General features: G+C 33.2%; 1 protein-coding gene across 1 annotated transcript; it reads left to right on the top strand.

Moving 5' to 3' along the window:
* Positions 1-324: 324 nt before the first annotated feature.
* LOC103485674 (wall-associated receptor kinase 2-like) lies at positions 325-4,174 on the top strand. Its single transcript, XM_008443373.3, has 3 exons — positions 325-1,211; positions 2,455-2,631; positions 2,730-4,174. Exons 1-3 carry the CDS (start codon positions 344-346, stop codon positions 3,938-3,940), a joined length of 2,256 nt encoding a protein of 751 aa, XP_008441595.2. The 5' UTR covers positions 325-343; the 3' UTR covers positions 3,941-4,174.
* The last annotated feature ends 8,607 nt before the right edge of the window (positions 4,175-12,781 follow it).

The following is a 12,781-nucleotide window of genomic DNA, read 5'->3' as shown; positions in this document are numbered from 1 at the left end:
ATTTATTAAATTTTTTTCTTATATAATATTTTTGACATTATTTATTAAAACAATATGATATATTTTCTTTAAAAAATCAGAATTTGTATATGTGCAATATGTACATTATATAATATAGGGGTTTGAAAAAACGACAAAATTTAGTAAATTAATTTTACTATGAAATTAAGATGGCGTGCCAAGAAATATTCAAATTTGACTTCTGCATGTTTCTATCAAATATTTAATTCAGAGTTGAAAGAGAGAAAACAAAAGGAGTTAATAGATGATTATATATATATACACAGTTGAAGGTGGGATTGAGTTATCAACAAATCAAACACAACCAAAAATTGGAAACACCATGGGACGTCCAACCGCCAAGAAGCTTGTGCGACTCATCATGGCCATCGTGGTTAACATAGCCATCTTTTTAGCAGCGACTGCGTCCTCGTCAGTACCTCCTCAAGCCAAAGTCGGGTGCAAAAGTAAGTGTGGGAACTTGGAAATTCCATATCCATTCGGGATAACCGAAAAATGTTATCTCAACATTAATTTCTCAATCGAATGCCGCACACAACACAATCGTGAAATGCCATTCCTAATGAAAAGCAACATTGGAGTAACTAATATATCGCTGCATGGGGAGATCCACGTCTTGAACTACGTAGCCCGAGCTTGCTCCAAAAGCGATGGCTCTCTTTATTCCAACAAACCCTATATTACGGTCCCCATGTTCACAATTTCCAACACCAAGAACAAGTTCACTGTCATCGGCTGCGATACTTACGCCTATATTTTTGGTAAAGTCGACGGGGAATCCTACAGAAGTGGGTGCATGGCGTTGTGTGGAAACAGTACAGAAAGTATAAAAGATGGGCCATGCTCCGGGAGTGGGTGTTGTCAGTTGGAGATTCCTGAAGGCCTAAAAAGAATAGATTTGGTGGTTGGAAGCTTTAATAACTATACTACCGTAAACGAAAGCATCAATCCATGTGGGTATGCTTTTGTAATCGAAGAAAACAGTTTTGAGTTCAAAAAAGATTATCTCACAAACTACACGGAAGAGGAAGTCCCGCTTGTGCTTGATTGGCGCATAAAAAGTGATACTTGTCCAACAGACAAATGTCTATGTGGACCAAAAAGCCAAATGATAATGAATGGATCTGAATATTATTGTCAGTGTCAGGATGGTTTCCACGGAAATCCTTATCTCGACCACGGTTGTCAAGGTATAATTTTCATTATTCGTCTTTTCTTTTTTTAATAAAATAAATTATTTAGATAGTTATACAACTAGCTACGTATTTAAACTTCAAACAATTTCCTCAAGAAAAAGTCAAAAGAGAAAATTGTAATTAAAAACTATTGCAATGGTAATTTGTCCGGTTTAATAAGTCTTTTTGCTCATCAATATATAAATGAAAATTGTCTATTTTGCATTCAATAAACTATTGTAAAATATATATGTCATATGAATTCGTTAATATTTTAGGCCAAATGGGGTTTGGACTTAAATTTCTTAAATAAAAAATTGTCATGTGGTATTAAAATTGGTTGTCTATTTGCAAATATTTCATATAAAGAAATAGTTTGCTACTCTGAACAACTTTTTAAATTTCAAGTTTATCATTAATATACATTTTATTTAGTCCATGGACCATTTCCATTTTATGGGTGTTCATGGGCATGTGGTGCTGGTGTAACATTTAGCTGTATGCATATGTATGTGGCCATTTTTGTCATTGAATTTGACAAAGTTACTCAATCATCAATATTGCTCTAATTAATCAACTTTATTTTATTAAAAAATAATAATTTCAATATTGTTATCCTATTAATTATTTTTTAACCACTTCCATTTAAATAAAATGTAATAGGACATATAGCACATTAATAAATTAATTGCATATATAGTAAAAAAAGTCAATATATATGCCACCACCATTTTGGTCACTTTTTTCCAAATTTCACTAAATAAAAGATATCATTGTTAGCTACTATCAATGTTAAGTTTCTATATGTCACTATTACTAGTGTTTGTTCGATTTTGTCAAATTGAAAGCAATAATTGATGTAAATATCGACGATATCATTTGACAGTTGCTATAAGTTGTTGTGAATGAAAAATTTTCAACTTGAGAAATGTACTATCAGTTCCTAGTGATAGCTTATGTGCCAATGATATAGCCACTAAATGATAGATTTGATATTTTAAAAAATTTTATCAGTTTACTAAGGTCAAACATTTTCTATGTTTTGCAAATATTTTATATTTGTTGTATGTTATAAGTTTTTTTCTTAAATTGTGTTATTTGCTATAATTATCATAATTTTATTTGGTTAAAATAAGTTGGTGGATTAGAATAAAATTGAATGGATGGTAAAAGTTTAGTGTAACGTTTATGTTAGTCTAACATCCGGTGAAATTGAAAGTTTACATACTTGGATATTCTTTTCATTAAACCTTTTCAGATATAAATGAATGCGAGGAAGGATCCAATCTGTGTGTACCCGACGCTTCGTGTGAAAACGCACCAGCGGGAAACTATACCTGCCATTGTCCTGAGAAGTATGAAGGAGATGGAAGACATGGGGGAACAGGTTGCAGACAAAAATATTCCAACTCCAAGTTGATTCAAATTGCCATTGGTGAGAGCTAGGTTTTATTTCCATATCTACATGTACATTCTTACTAAAAAAACAGAACAAAAGGATTGTATGATGTATAATATTGAAATAAAATGCAGGAACTGGAGTTGGATTCACAGTTTTTCTAATTGCTATTTCATGGTTATACTTGGGTTACAAGAAGTGGAGGTTCATCCAACGGAAAGAAGAGTTTTTCAAGAAAAATGGAGGCACCATGCTTCAACAACACCTTTCTCAGTGGCAATCACCGACTGATACAGTTAGAATTTTCAGCCAAGAGGAGTTGGAGAAAGCTACAAACAAGTTCAATGAAAGCACGGTGGTAGGAAAAGGCGGCTATGGCACCGTTCACAAAGGAGTCTTAGCCGATGGTTCGGTTATCGCCATTAAGAAATCACAATTAGTTGACCAATCTCAAACTTCCCAATTCATCAACGAAGTCATTGTTCTGTCCCAAGTCAATCACCGTAACGTGGTCAAGCTCTTAGGGTGTTGTTTAGAGACAGAAGTTCCATTATTGGTGTATGAGTTCATCACCAATGGCACACTCTTTGATCACATCCATGATCGGACCATTAATAACATATCTTGGGAAGCTCGCTTGAGAATAGCTTCTGAAACTGCAGGGGTCATTTCGTATTTGCATTCTTCAGCCTCTACTCCAATTATCCACAGGGATATCAAATCCACTAACATACTTTTGGACAATAATTTGACTGCAAAGGTGTCGGATTTCGGCGCCTCCAAGTTGGTTCCAATGGATCAAACTCAATTATCCACCATGGTGCAAGGGACTCTTGGATATTTGGATCCAGAATACTTGTCGACCAGTGAGTTGACGGAGAAGAGCGATGTGTACAGCTTTGGAATAGTGCTTCTAGAGCTTATAACTGGAAAGAAGGCTGTGTCTTTTGATGGGCCAGAAGCGGAGAGGAATCTAGCCAAGTATGTCCTTTGTGCAATGAAAGAAGATCGTTTAGCAGAAGTTGTGGATAAGAAAATGGTGATGGATGAAGGGAAGTTGAATCAAATAAAAGAAGTATCAAAGATAGCGAAAGAGTGTGTGAGAGTAAGAGGGGAGGAGCGACCCAACATGAAAGAGGTGGCTATGGAGTTGGAGGGATTAAAAGTGATGCAGGTTAAACACTCATGGATTAACAACAATTTATCCAACTCAGAAGAGATGATCAGCTTATTGGATGAAACTTCAAACTCCACCCAATTTCTTCTCAGCAGTAGTATGAATCCTACAAACGATAATAGTATAACAACCCACATTTTGACTACACATATCCCAGATGCAAGATGATTGGTGCAATGTTTCTGTTACAATGGACAGATGGACTGTTTTATAAATTATTAGCCAATATTTGTTGGAATAGTTCTGGTTATTCTAAATTTCATATTATCTTTCTTAGATACTGAATATTGTGTACCTTTCTATCGTTGGAAGCCTGTGATGAATACATGTAATGCCCCAAAATAGCCCCAAGTAATTTTAATTATAATTATCTTAAGTTTAATTTTAACTATTTTTGAATTATCTTGGGTGTTATTTGAGATATTATTGGAAATTGGTTGTTTTTTGTGGAAATTATAATTAATTAGATATTTTTGAGAAAATATTTAATTAATTATTTGAAATTTGGAACTATTAGTTATATAAAATATTTAGTTTAAGCGAATTGTGATTGGTGGAATTATATTTGAGAGAATTATGATTAATTATATATATGATTATATAATTAATTAAATTATGAATTTAAGATAATTATTATTATGAAGATCATAATATAATTATTTAAAGATGTATATTGTTTTGGGAAAAAAAAAAAAGAAGATTTGATAGGAAGGGTTAATGAGGAGAGAGTTATTTGAGTTAAAAACCGGAATTAGATTGGTATTAAATGAAGAGAGAGAAAGAGTTGGTTTATTTGAAAAAAGAAAAGGAAAAAGAAAAGAAAATAATAATTATTATATTATTATTATCTTTAAATAGGACCTCTCGATAGTTACTATTTATCTTCTTCATTTGAAACCCTAACTCACCATCTTTTTCCTCACAAACCCTAACAACTCAAGTTCGCCGCCACACCCATCTCCGATCGACGACCGTCGCGCACCTGCGACTACATCGTGTGGGTTTCATCATCTCTATCAAGTCGTCATGAAGCCTTAACCCAACCCCTTTGCCTGAGGCTGCACTTTTAACTGTGGCTCATAGTTCAATTTTTATGCATCCTGGCAGTATAAAGATGTACCAGGACTTGAAGCGTGTTTATTGGTGGAGAAATATGAAAAGTTAAGTGGCAGACTTCAGTAGTAAATTTTTGGTGTGTAAGTAGGTGAAGGCATCCAGACAGAAGCCAGTAAGTTTGTTATGTCCATAAGTGGAGGTGGGAGAATATGTCTATGGACTTCATTACAGGACTGCCTAGGACCCTGAAATGGTTATTCGATGATTTGGGTCGTTGTTGAGAAGCTCACGAAGTCAACCCAATTCATTCTAGGGAAATCCACTTATAATGTCAGTAAGTGGGGACAAACATATATGACTAAGATAGCGAGACTGCATGGAGTGTCTGTATCGATTGTTTCTGACAGAGATACTCGTTTCAGTTCAAAGTTGTGGAAAGGATTTTAGGTTGCCTTGGGCACGAGGTTAGATTTTACCAGACCATTTCACCTTCAGACCAATGGTCAAACAGAGCGTTTGAACCAAATTTTGGAGGATATGCTGCGAGCTTATGTGCCAGAGTTTTTAGAGAGTTGAGACTCTCATTTGCACTTGATGGAGTTTGCCTATCATAACAACTATGAAGTTATTATATTAATTAAATTATGAAGTTAAGATAATTATTATTATGAAGATCATAATAAAATTATTTAAGGATGTATATTGTTTTGGGAAGAAAAAAAAGATTTGATAGGAAGAGTTAACGAGGAGAGAGTTATTTGAGTTAAAAACAAGAATTAGATTGGTATTAAATAAAGAGAAAGAAGGAATTGGTTTATCTGAAAAAGGAAAAGGAAAAAGAAAAGAAAATAATAATTATTATATTATTATTTTTTAAAAATAAGACCTCGGGAAGGGTGGATAGTCACTATTCATCTTCTTCATTGGAAACCCTAACTCACCATCTTTTTCCTAACAAATCCTAACCACTCAAGTCTGCTGCCACTCGTCTTCGATCCACAACTTCGTCTGTTCGAGCTGTCCGTCGAAGCCAATCCCTCTGTTCGTCCACCGGCCGCCGCGTGGTCAACTTTTAATTTTTCTAAAAGATATCATAAAATAAAGAAATATATAAAGCATAAGTAATGCCATAAATACACATGCTGCAGTTTAACGGGTACCTAAAAACTAGAAATTCTATTCTGATTTTGTTCTTGAGCTTTCTGACTCTAAATCTTACTTTTCATCGGTGTTTAATGCACCAAAAAACACTATTGTTGTTACACGAAAGTTTTTTGGAGCATAATTTCTTTCAGTTACTTGATCGTTTTATATAATTGTTAATTATTGTGGTTCTTGCTGGTTTATGTGGTTTATACTTTTTCATTTTATGTTTGGATCTATATTTGATTTTCTTTCCATTTCGAGTTCTGGTTTGGCTCTTTTAACTTATAAATGGAAAGTTGTGTGTTTTTTCATGATTTGGGTTTTTTTTTTTTTTTTTTGGTGGGGGAATTTCGGAAATTGGAGAATAATATTTTACAATATTTGTTTTTTGTGAGATTCAATTTTGCTTTTATTTATTTAGTTTAACTAATTTATTGTTAGAGTTAAATAATGATATTTTTTAAAAAATTTTGTTAGGTGATTGATGTGTGGATAAAACATTGGAATATTTTTGGTATTGTTACAATTTGAACATCTTTTTTTATCCTATAAAAGATTTGGGATATATATATGAAGTCATTTTATTTGAATTAAGAATTTACTTGTTCTAATAGTTAAGGACTTTGGAACTTAGTGTTGATCATTATTTCAAACCTTTGAATGAATATAATTTTTTTTTTTTTTATGTTATAAATTGAATATTTTGGTTATAATTATGATTATTGTAGATTTGGATGAATGTGAATTATACCTTTCTAGTATGACAAATTATGACTTGATCTGTAAATATCTATATGATTATATATTGATTTTACAATAATAATATTGGATAGGTGGTATTAGACCAATTATATTTATGTTTGTATTATTACAAAAAATGCTATAGAGGGTCCGTTAACAATAAAGTTTGTGTGAAAATGGGGTATTTACAATTTGTTTCCATTACCATGAATAACGTTGATAAAAATATGAGACTTTCAATACAATATTTAGTCTTTTTATAACATCTTTTTATTGTTATAAAAACTTTTTATGGTAACTTTTCAATACCATGAAACGTTTCAGTAACAGTGAATTAAAGCTATAATATATAAACTTTTCATATTGTTATTAATAGATCTACAAAAACATCTATTAAAAGTCAATAACTTTTTGCTACGACAAAATTCATAAAATGCTACAAAAAATTGTTTATAGCATTTTTTCAATGTTATTAAAATAACTATTGAATGGTTTTGGTAACGCTTTTCAAACGCAATAAAAAAACAGTACAAAAAGTCTTTTAAAGCATTTTTCCAATGATATTAAAAATGCTATTGGAACATTTTGATAGGGCTTTCTAACGCAATAAAAAAACGCCATCCAATTTTCATAAGCAATTTTTCAATGTTATTAAGATAGCTATTGAAACGTTTTCATAACGCTTTTTGAACACAATAAAAAATGCTATAAAATGTCTTTTATAGCATTTTTCCAATGTTATTGATATAACGCTTTTCCAACGTAATAAAAAACGATATCAAATTGTTTCCATAGCATTTTTTTTCATGTTATAAAAATAATTTCTAGCATTATATTTATGCTATCACTGGGACATATTATAACCTTTTGCATAGCAGTCTAAAAACGCTTGACAATTCTTGGACTTTCAATAACATCAGCTACGATAGCATTTCAGAAACACTATAAAAAATCAATGATAGCATTATTTGATGTTATCTATCGTAACTGGTATTTCTTGTATTGAGATCACATTTGTCTCATCTTGCAAAATTCAAACTGTTTGCCAATAAGAACTCAGCTCAACTAGCATTTGTATTTACCACATGTTCAAATCTCCCAACCTATGCGTTTATTACAATACCTTTCTTTAAAAAAAAAACAAAAATTCCAGCTGTCTTTAACAACTTTCTTAACCAAACTGTATGACAAACACATGAAGCTGCAACAACTTATTCTGCCTCACAAGTGGATGATGACACAATCTACTAGTGCAGTATTACCAACGAAGAAAACATATCTACTAGTGCTCTTTTGATCATTAGTATCTCTAGCCCAATCACTATCATAATAGCCTTCAACTTTAGTTCTTTAGATGAAGAATAAAATAACCCATAGTCAAATGTACCTTTGAGGTATTGAAGAATTCTCTTTGTCACTTTTAAATGAGTAATTGTAGGAGATTCCATAAATCGACTCGCAAATCCAAGGCTGAAAAGAATATCTAGTCGTGTTCAAGTCAAATATCGTATACTCGCAACCAAACTTTTGAAATATGAAGGATCAACATCTCCTTCTTCATATTTGGATAGTTTGGTACCACTTTCAATCAGAGTTGCAACAGACTTAGAATTGATCATATTTAACTTCTCTAGAATTTTTCTAGTATATCGTTCTTGAGGTATGAAAATACCTTCCTCTGACTGCTTCACCTCAATGGCAAGATAATATGACATCAACACTATATCTGTCACATTTCAAATTCTTAGGTCACTGTCTTCTTGAGATCTTCAACCATACTTGCACAATTTCATGTAAAAATTAAGTCATCCACGTGTAGACAAACAACCAAAATATCTCCATGACCATTAATCTTAATATAACGAAAATGTTCATAAGGGCACCTCAAATACCCATTATCAAGGAAATATTTTTACATTATGTCAGTCCATATTTTTTGTGCTTGTTTCAATCTGTATAATGCCTTCTTTAATTTTAAAACTTTATCCTCTTAGACTTTCCCCGAATACCCAAGAGTTTGTTCTCAGTAGACTTCTTCTTCCAAATATATATCCATTAAAGAATGTTGATTTGACGTCCATCTAACAGATCTTCTAATTATTTTAAGGAGAAAGCGCAATTAACAACCTTACGGTTTCTAAACGAGTAAAGGGAGCAAATACTTCATCGTAATCGATGCCTTTTCTTTGAGAATAATTTTTTACAACTAATCTTGCTTTGTATCTTTGTAAGCTCTCTTTCCATTCTCCTTTTATGTATATTAATATTCTCTAAGTTGTGAAAAACAAGTTTAAAATCCTAGTGTAAAATTCTTTAGGGGTGAATCCTTTTGATTAGGAAATTTTAGGAGAAATTTTATTTTGATAATGATTTGAAAATTTAAAAAGTGATGGAAAAGCTAAGAAAGTGGCCAAATTTGATGTTTGGTTTTGAGTTGAGGGCATAAAAGTCATTTCATATTTTCTTTAATAAAAAATATAAATAAAAATAAAATAAATTAATAACTCATCTCTTTTCTTCTCCTCCTCCATTCTTGGAGACTTTTCTTCTTCTTGGTGAAAGCCGATTGCCTCTCCTCTCTCACTCGACTTCTTTTCCGCTCACCATTTCTCTCTCGCACGTTGGCCACTATGTAGTTTTTCGTCAACGACGCGGTCAAAAACCCTAATTCGATTCTCCCTCGCGTTCATCGTGTCTCTTTCTCCTCCAGCCGATGTCATCACCTGCTGATGACCAATACGCCACCGTTCTAGCTTGCACGATGATGTACGTCGTTCGACCCTTTTTCTCCTATGTCGCGCTCAAGAGTTGAACTTGCATGCCACCGTTTGCTGCCATCACACCAAACTCACATATATGGCAGTAACTTAATTTTCATTCGAATTGCTAAACTTCAGGTCAGGCTACTGCAAAGTTCTTGTCTCATATTTGTCTTGTACCACAACTGTGAATATCGTGGCTCCACCGTTCTTACAAAATTTTGGTCTTGGGATAAGATCTATTATATTTTAGTTGGGTTTCTTGTACACTTTCAAATACTTACTAAGTCATGGCTTGAATTAAATGTTACCCATAACATTTTGATGCTAGATTTGAATATTAAAGGAGTTTGAGCCACTGTCCAGCTATTCGAAAGCTCGAATTTAGACGTTTTGGTACAACATGGGTAAGATTTTAAGCGTCTTTAATTGGGGGTCTTGAGTACCCATTTACTTCTAGTGTTAAAATGGAATAGCCCATGACGTTGAAAGCTAGATTTTGAAGTTAGAAGGTAGTATTGGTGTTGTCCATTGAAATTTAGGTTACTTGGTTAGCTTCTTGATAAGTTTTGGAGTAATTTTATTGAGTTTTTCTAGTGTTCTTGAATACCCATTAAGTTTAAGCGTTAAAATTGAAAAGCCCATGATGGAGGATGCTTATTTTTGAAGTAGAAAGTCGTTAGGGTGTTGTCCATTAAGATTAAGGCTACTTTGATAAGTGTTTGGTAAGATTTTGGGTAATTTTGGTAAGTTTCGTGAATACCCATTTAGTTTTAGCATGAACTAGATATTACCCATATTGTTATGTATGAGAGATTGAAGATTTGGAGGACTTACAAACATTGATCAAAATGTTTATGGTCATTTTAGACAAGTTAGGGTAAGTTCCTAAGTTTAAACTCGTTAGTTTGATATTGAGTTGTTAATGGATCTAAACCTCTTATGTATGTATATAGGATGTAAGAGCATACGATTTTAAAATATGACTTAAATTTAGGTGCTTGTGGGGTTAGGAGTTTATGTTGAAGTTTAAAGGTTCAAAAGTGAAATTTTAGCCTAAATTAAAGCATGTGGTAAATGATACAAAGTTAATGAGAAAAGTGGAGTTCGAACCATTGAACCATAAATAGTTTGAGTTGTCATTATGAAGTATTTTAGAGATAGTTGCAATGCATGGATATGCGAAGATAACTGAGGGTCATTGGTCCTTGTTTCAGGCCAAATCGAAGTGGAGAAAGCGTATAACCCTCCAGATCGAGTTACTTATTGTGAGTGGCTTATTTTCAAATATTCTTTATACTTATACATGTTATCTCATGATATAGCTTGGGAACTATTACGACTTAAGCTTTTTATGACATGTTTTCATTTATATTTAAACAATGTGCATACACATCACGTTTTTAGAATGTTTATGACTTGAATTTTATAAAAATGGGTTTCAAGTTCTTGTTTTCTTTTATACTTAAACGATGTGTTTATTCATCGTGATTTAAGAATGTGTATGGCTTGAACTTTACAAAATAGTGTTTCAAGTTTTGATTATACTTGATTTTGAAATATATTTAATCGATGTTTATGGTAAACGAGAAGGTGATTTTCCTAAGGCTACGTAAATGTGTTTACGTAGAGCCACCTATGGTCATCAGGGGGTTCTAAGGTTGAAAGAGGTCGTAACTGGGGATCCGAGAACCTGAGCCTAGGTGAGGATGTGGATGGAGCATTGTGATATGGTTTTAGGTCAAGCTTAACCCATGGTGGATGGCTATATGTACACATAGGAGCGATATGTTGTTGTGGTAGGTGCTAAATATGTGTGAGATCCATTTGGCTACGTGTTTTCTTGTGGATGTGGATCACGTGTAAGCTATTTCGAGTTGTGTATTTAGTATGCTATCATTATTGGATTAGATTGGAGTTGGATGTTGTTATTGTGGTAGGTGCTAAGTATGCATAAGCTCCGTTTAGGCACGTGTTTCCTTGTTGATATGGATCACGTGTGAGCTACTCCAGGCCGTATATTTAATATGCTATCATGGTTGGATTGGATAGGTTGGAGGTTGCTATCGTGGCGTGTACTAACTAGGCGTGAGCTAGTTTTGGTCGTATGATTCTTTGTCATGTGGGAGTTATCTTTGGCTGTATATTTAGACACCTATCCATGGTTGGATTGACTAAAGGTTTGTTGGTTGATTAGTGGCTATGAGAAAATGATGTTTTAACTAATATTTCATTATTAATGCACATTTAAAGATTTTCTATTTAATCATGATTTACGAGTTTTGCTTCTAAGAAACTTGCCACACACTAAGTTTTCAACTTACGTTGTAAATGTTTTCTCCCCCCCCCCCCCCCCCCTCAGGTAGCGATCAAGGACCAAGCATTGGTCGAACCCTCGTCATCGATTGTAGATCTCCATCATTCTTTGTATGTATATTGTTATCTTTTTTATTGAAATCTTGGGGAGGTTAAATGTAGAAATAGAGTGCCAAGGACTCGTATTTTGAGAAATCCTCTGTTGGGTTGTAATCTTTTGTATGTGATATCTAGTTAAATCTTAATCCTACCTGAAACTTTGAAATTATCTAGATAAATGTGTGGTGAGACACACTTGATGAGTTATGGATTCTGAAGTGGCATTTATATATATAGAAGTGCGAAATTTCTCTCTTTTACAGGCTTGGCTAACTCGTATTTTAGAGAAGGTGCTGCCGAAATTTTTATAGAATTTTTGAAAAGCATTTTATCAATCTTACGTTTGATAAGGATTGTTTAAAGGAGTAGGTTCACACCATGATCTAGTTTAGAGGGGAAAACTTAGAATGGGGTGTGACAATCTCTCCACTTCTCCCTTTTCATTTCCTTTTATCTTTAACACCCATTGAACACCTACTGCTTTCTTTTCATTTGGAAGAGTAGAAAGTTCCCACATATCATTTTTTTTATGGCTTTTATCTCTTCATTCATAGCAATCTTCCATTAGTCACTAAATACACAAAAGAGAGTAAGGTTATTAAAACTTTGACTTAACTCTTCAGTTTCACCATATATGTCTCATAAACTTCTAATGCCACGAGGCCTTTTACTTGAAGTTGCAAATGATGAAGGTGTGTCTTGTTTGAGGAGTGATTGGCGATGTTGGTGGTGCTGATGGAGAAGCAATGTCACTAGGCTCGTCATGATCATTTGGGAAAAAAATTTATAGGTTTTTGGTTCGTCATTCCAATTCCATGATGCTTCTTCATCAAACACAACATCTCTGCTTACCATCGTCTTTTTGTAATAGGATTCTAAAGCTTATAGCCTT

The sequence above is a fragment of the Cucumis melo genome, chromosome 3 (assembly GCF_025177605.1).
Source record: "Cucumis melo cultivar AY chromosome 3, USDA_Cmelo_AY_1.0, whole genome shotgun sequence".
Lineage (NCBI taxonomy): Eukaryota > Viridiplantae > Streptophyta > Magnoliopsida > Cucurbitales > Cucurbitaceae > Cucumis > Cucumis melo.
Note: the sequence above shows the minus strand (reverse complement) of the source record. Positions and strands in the feature narration are given on the sequence as shown.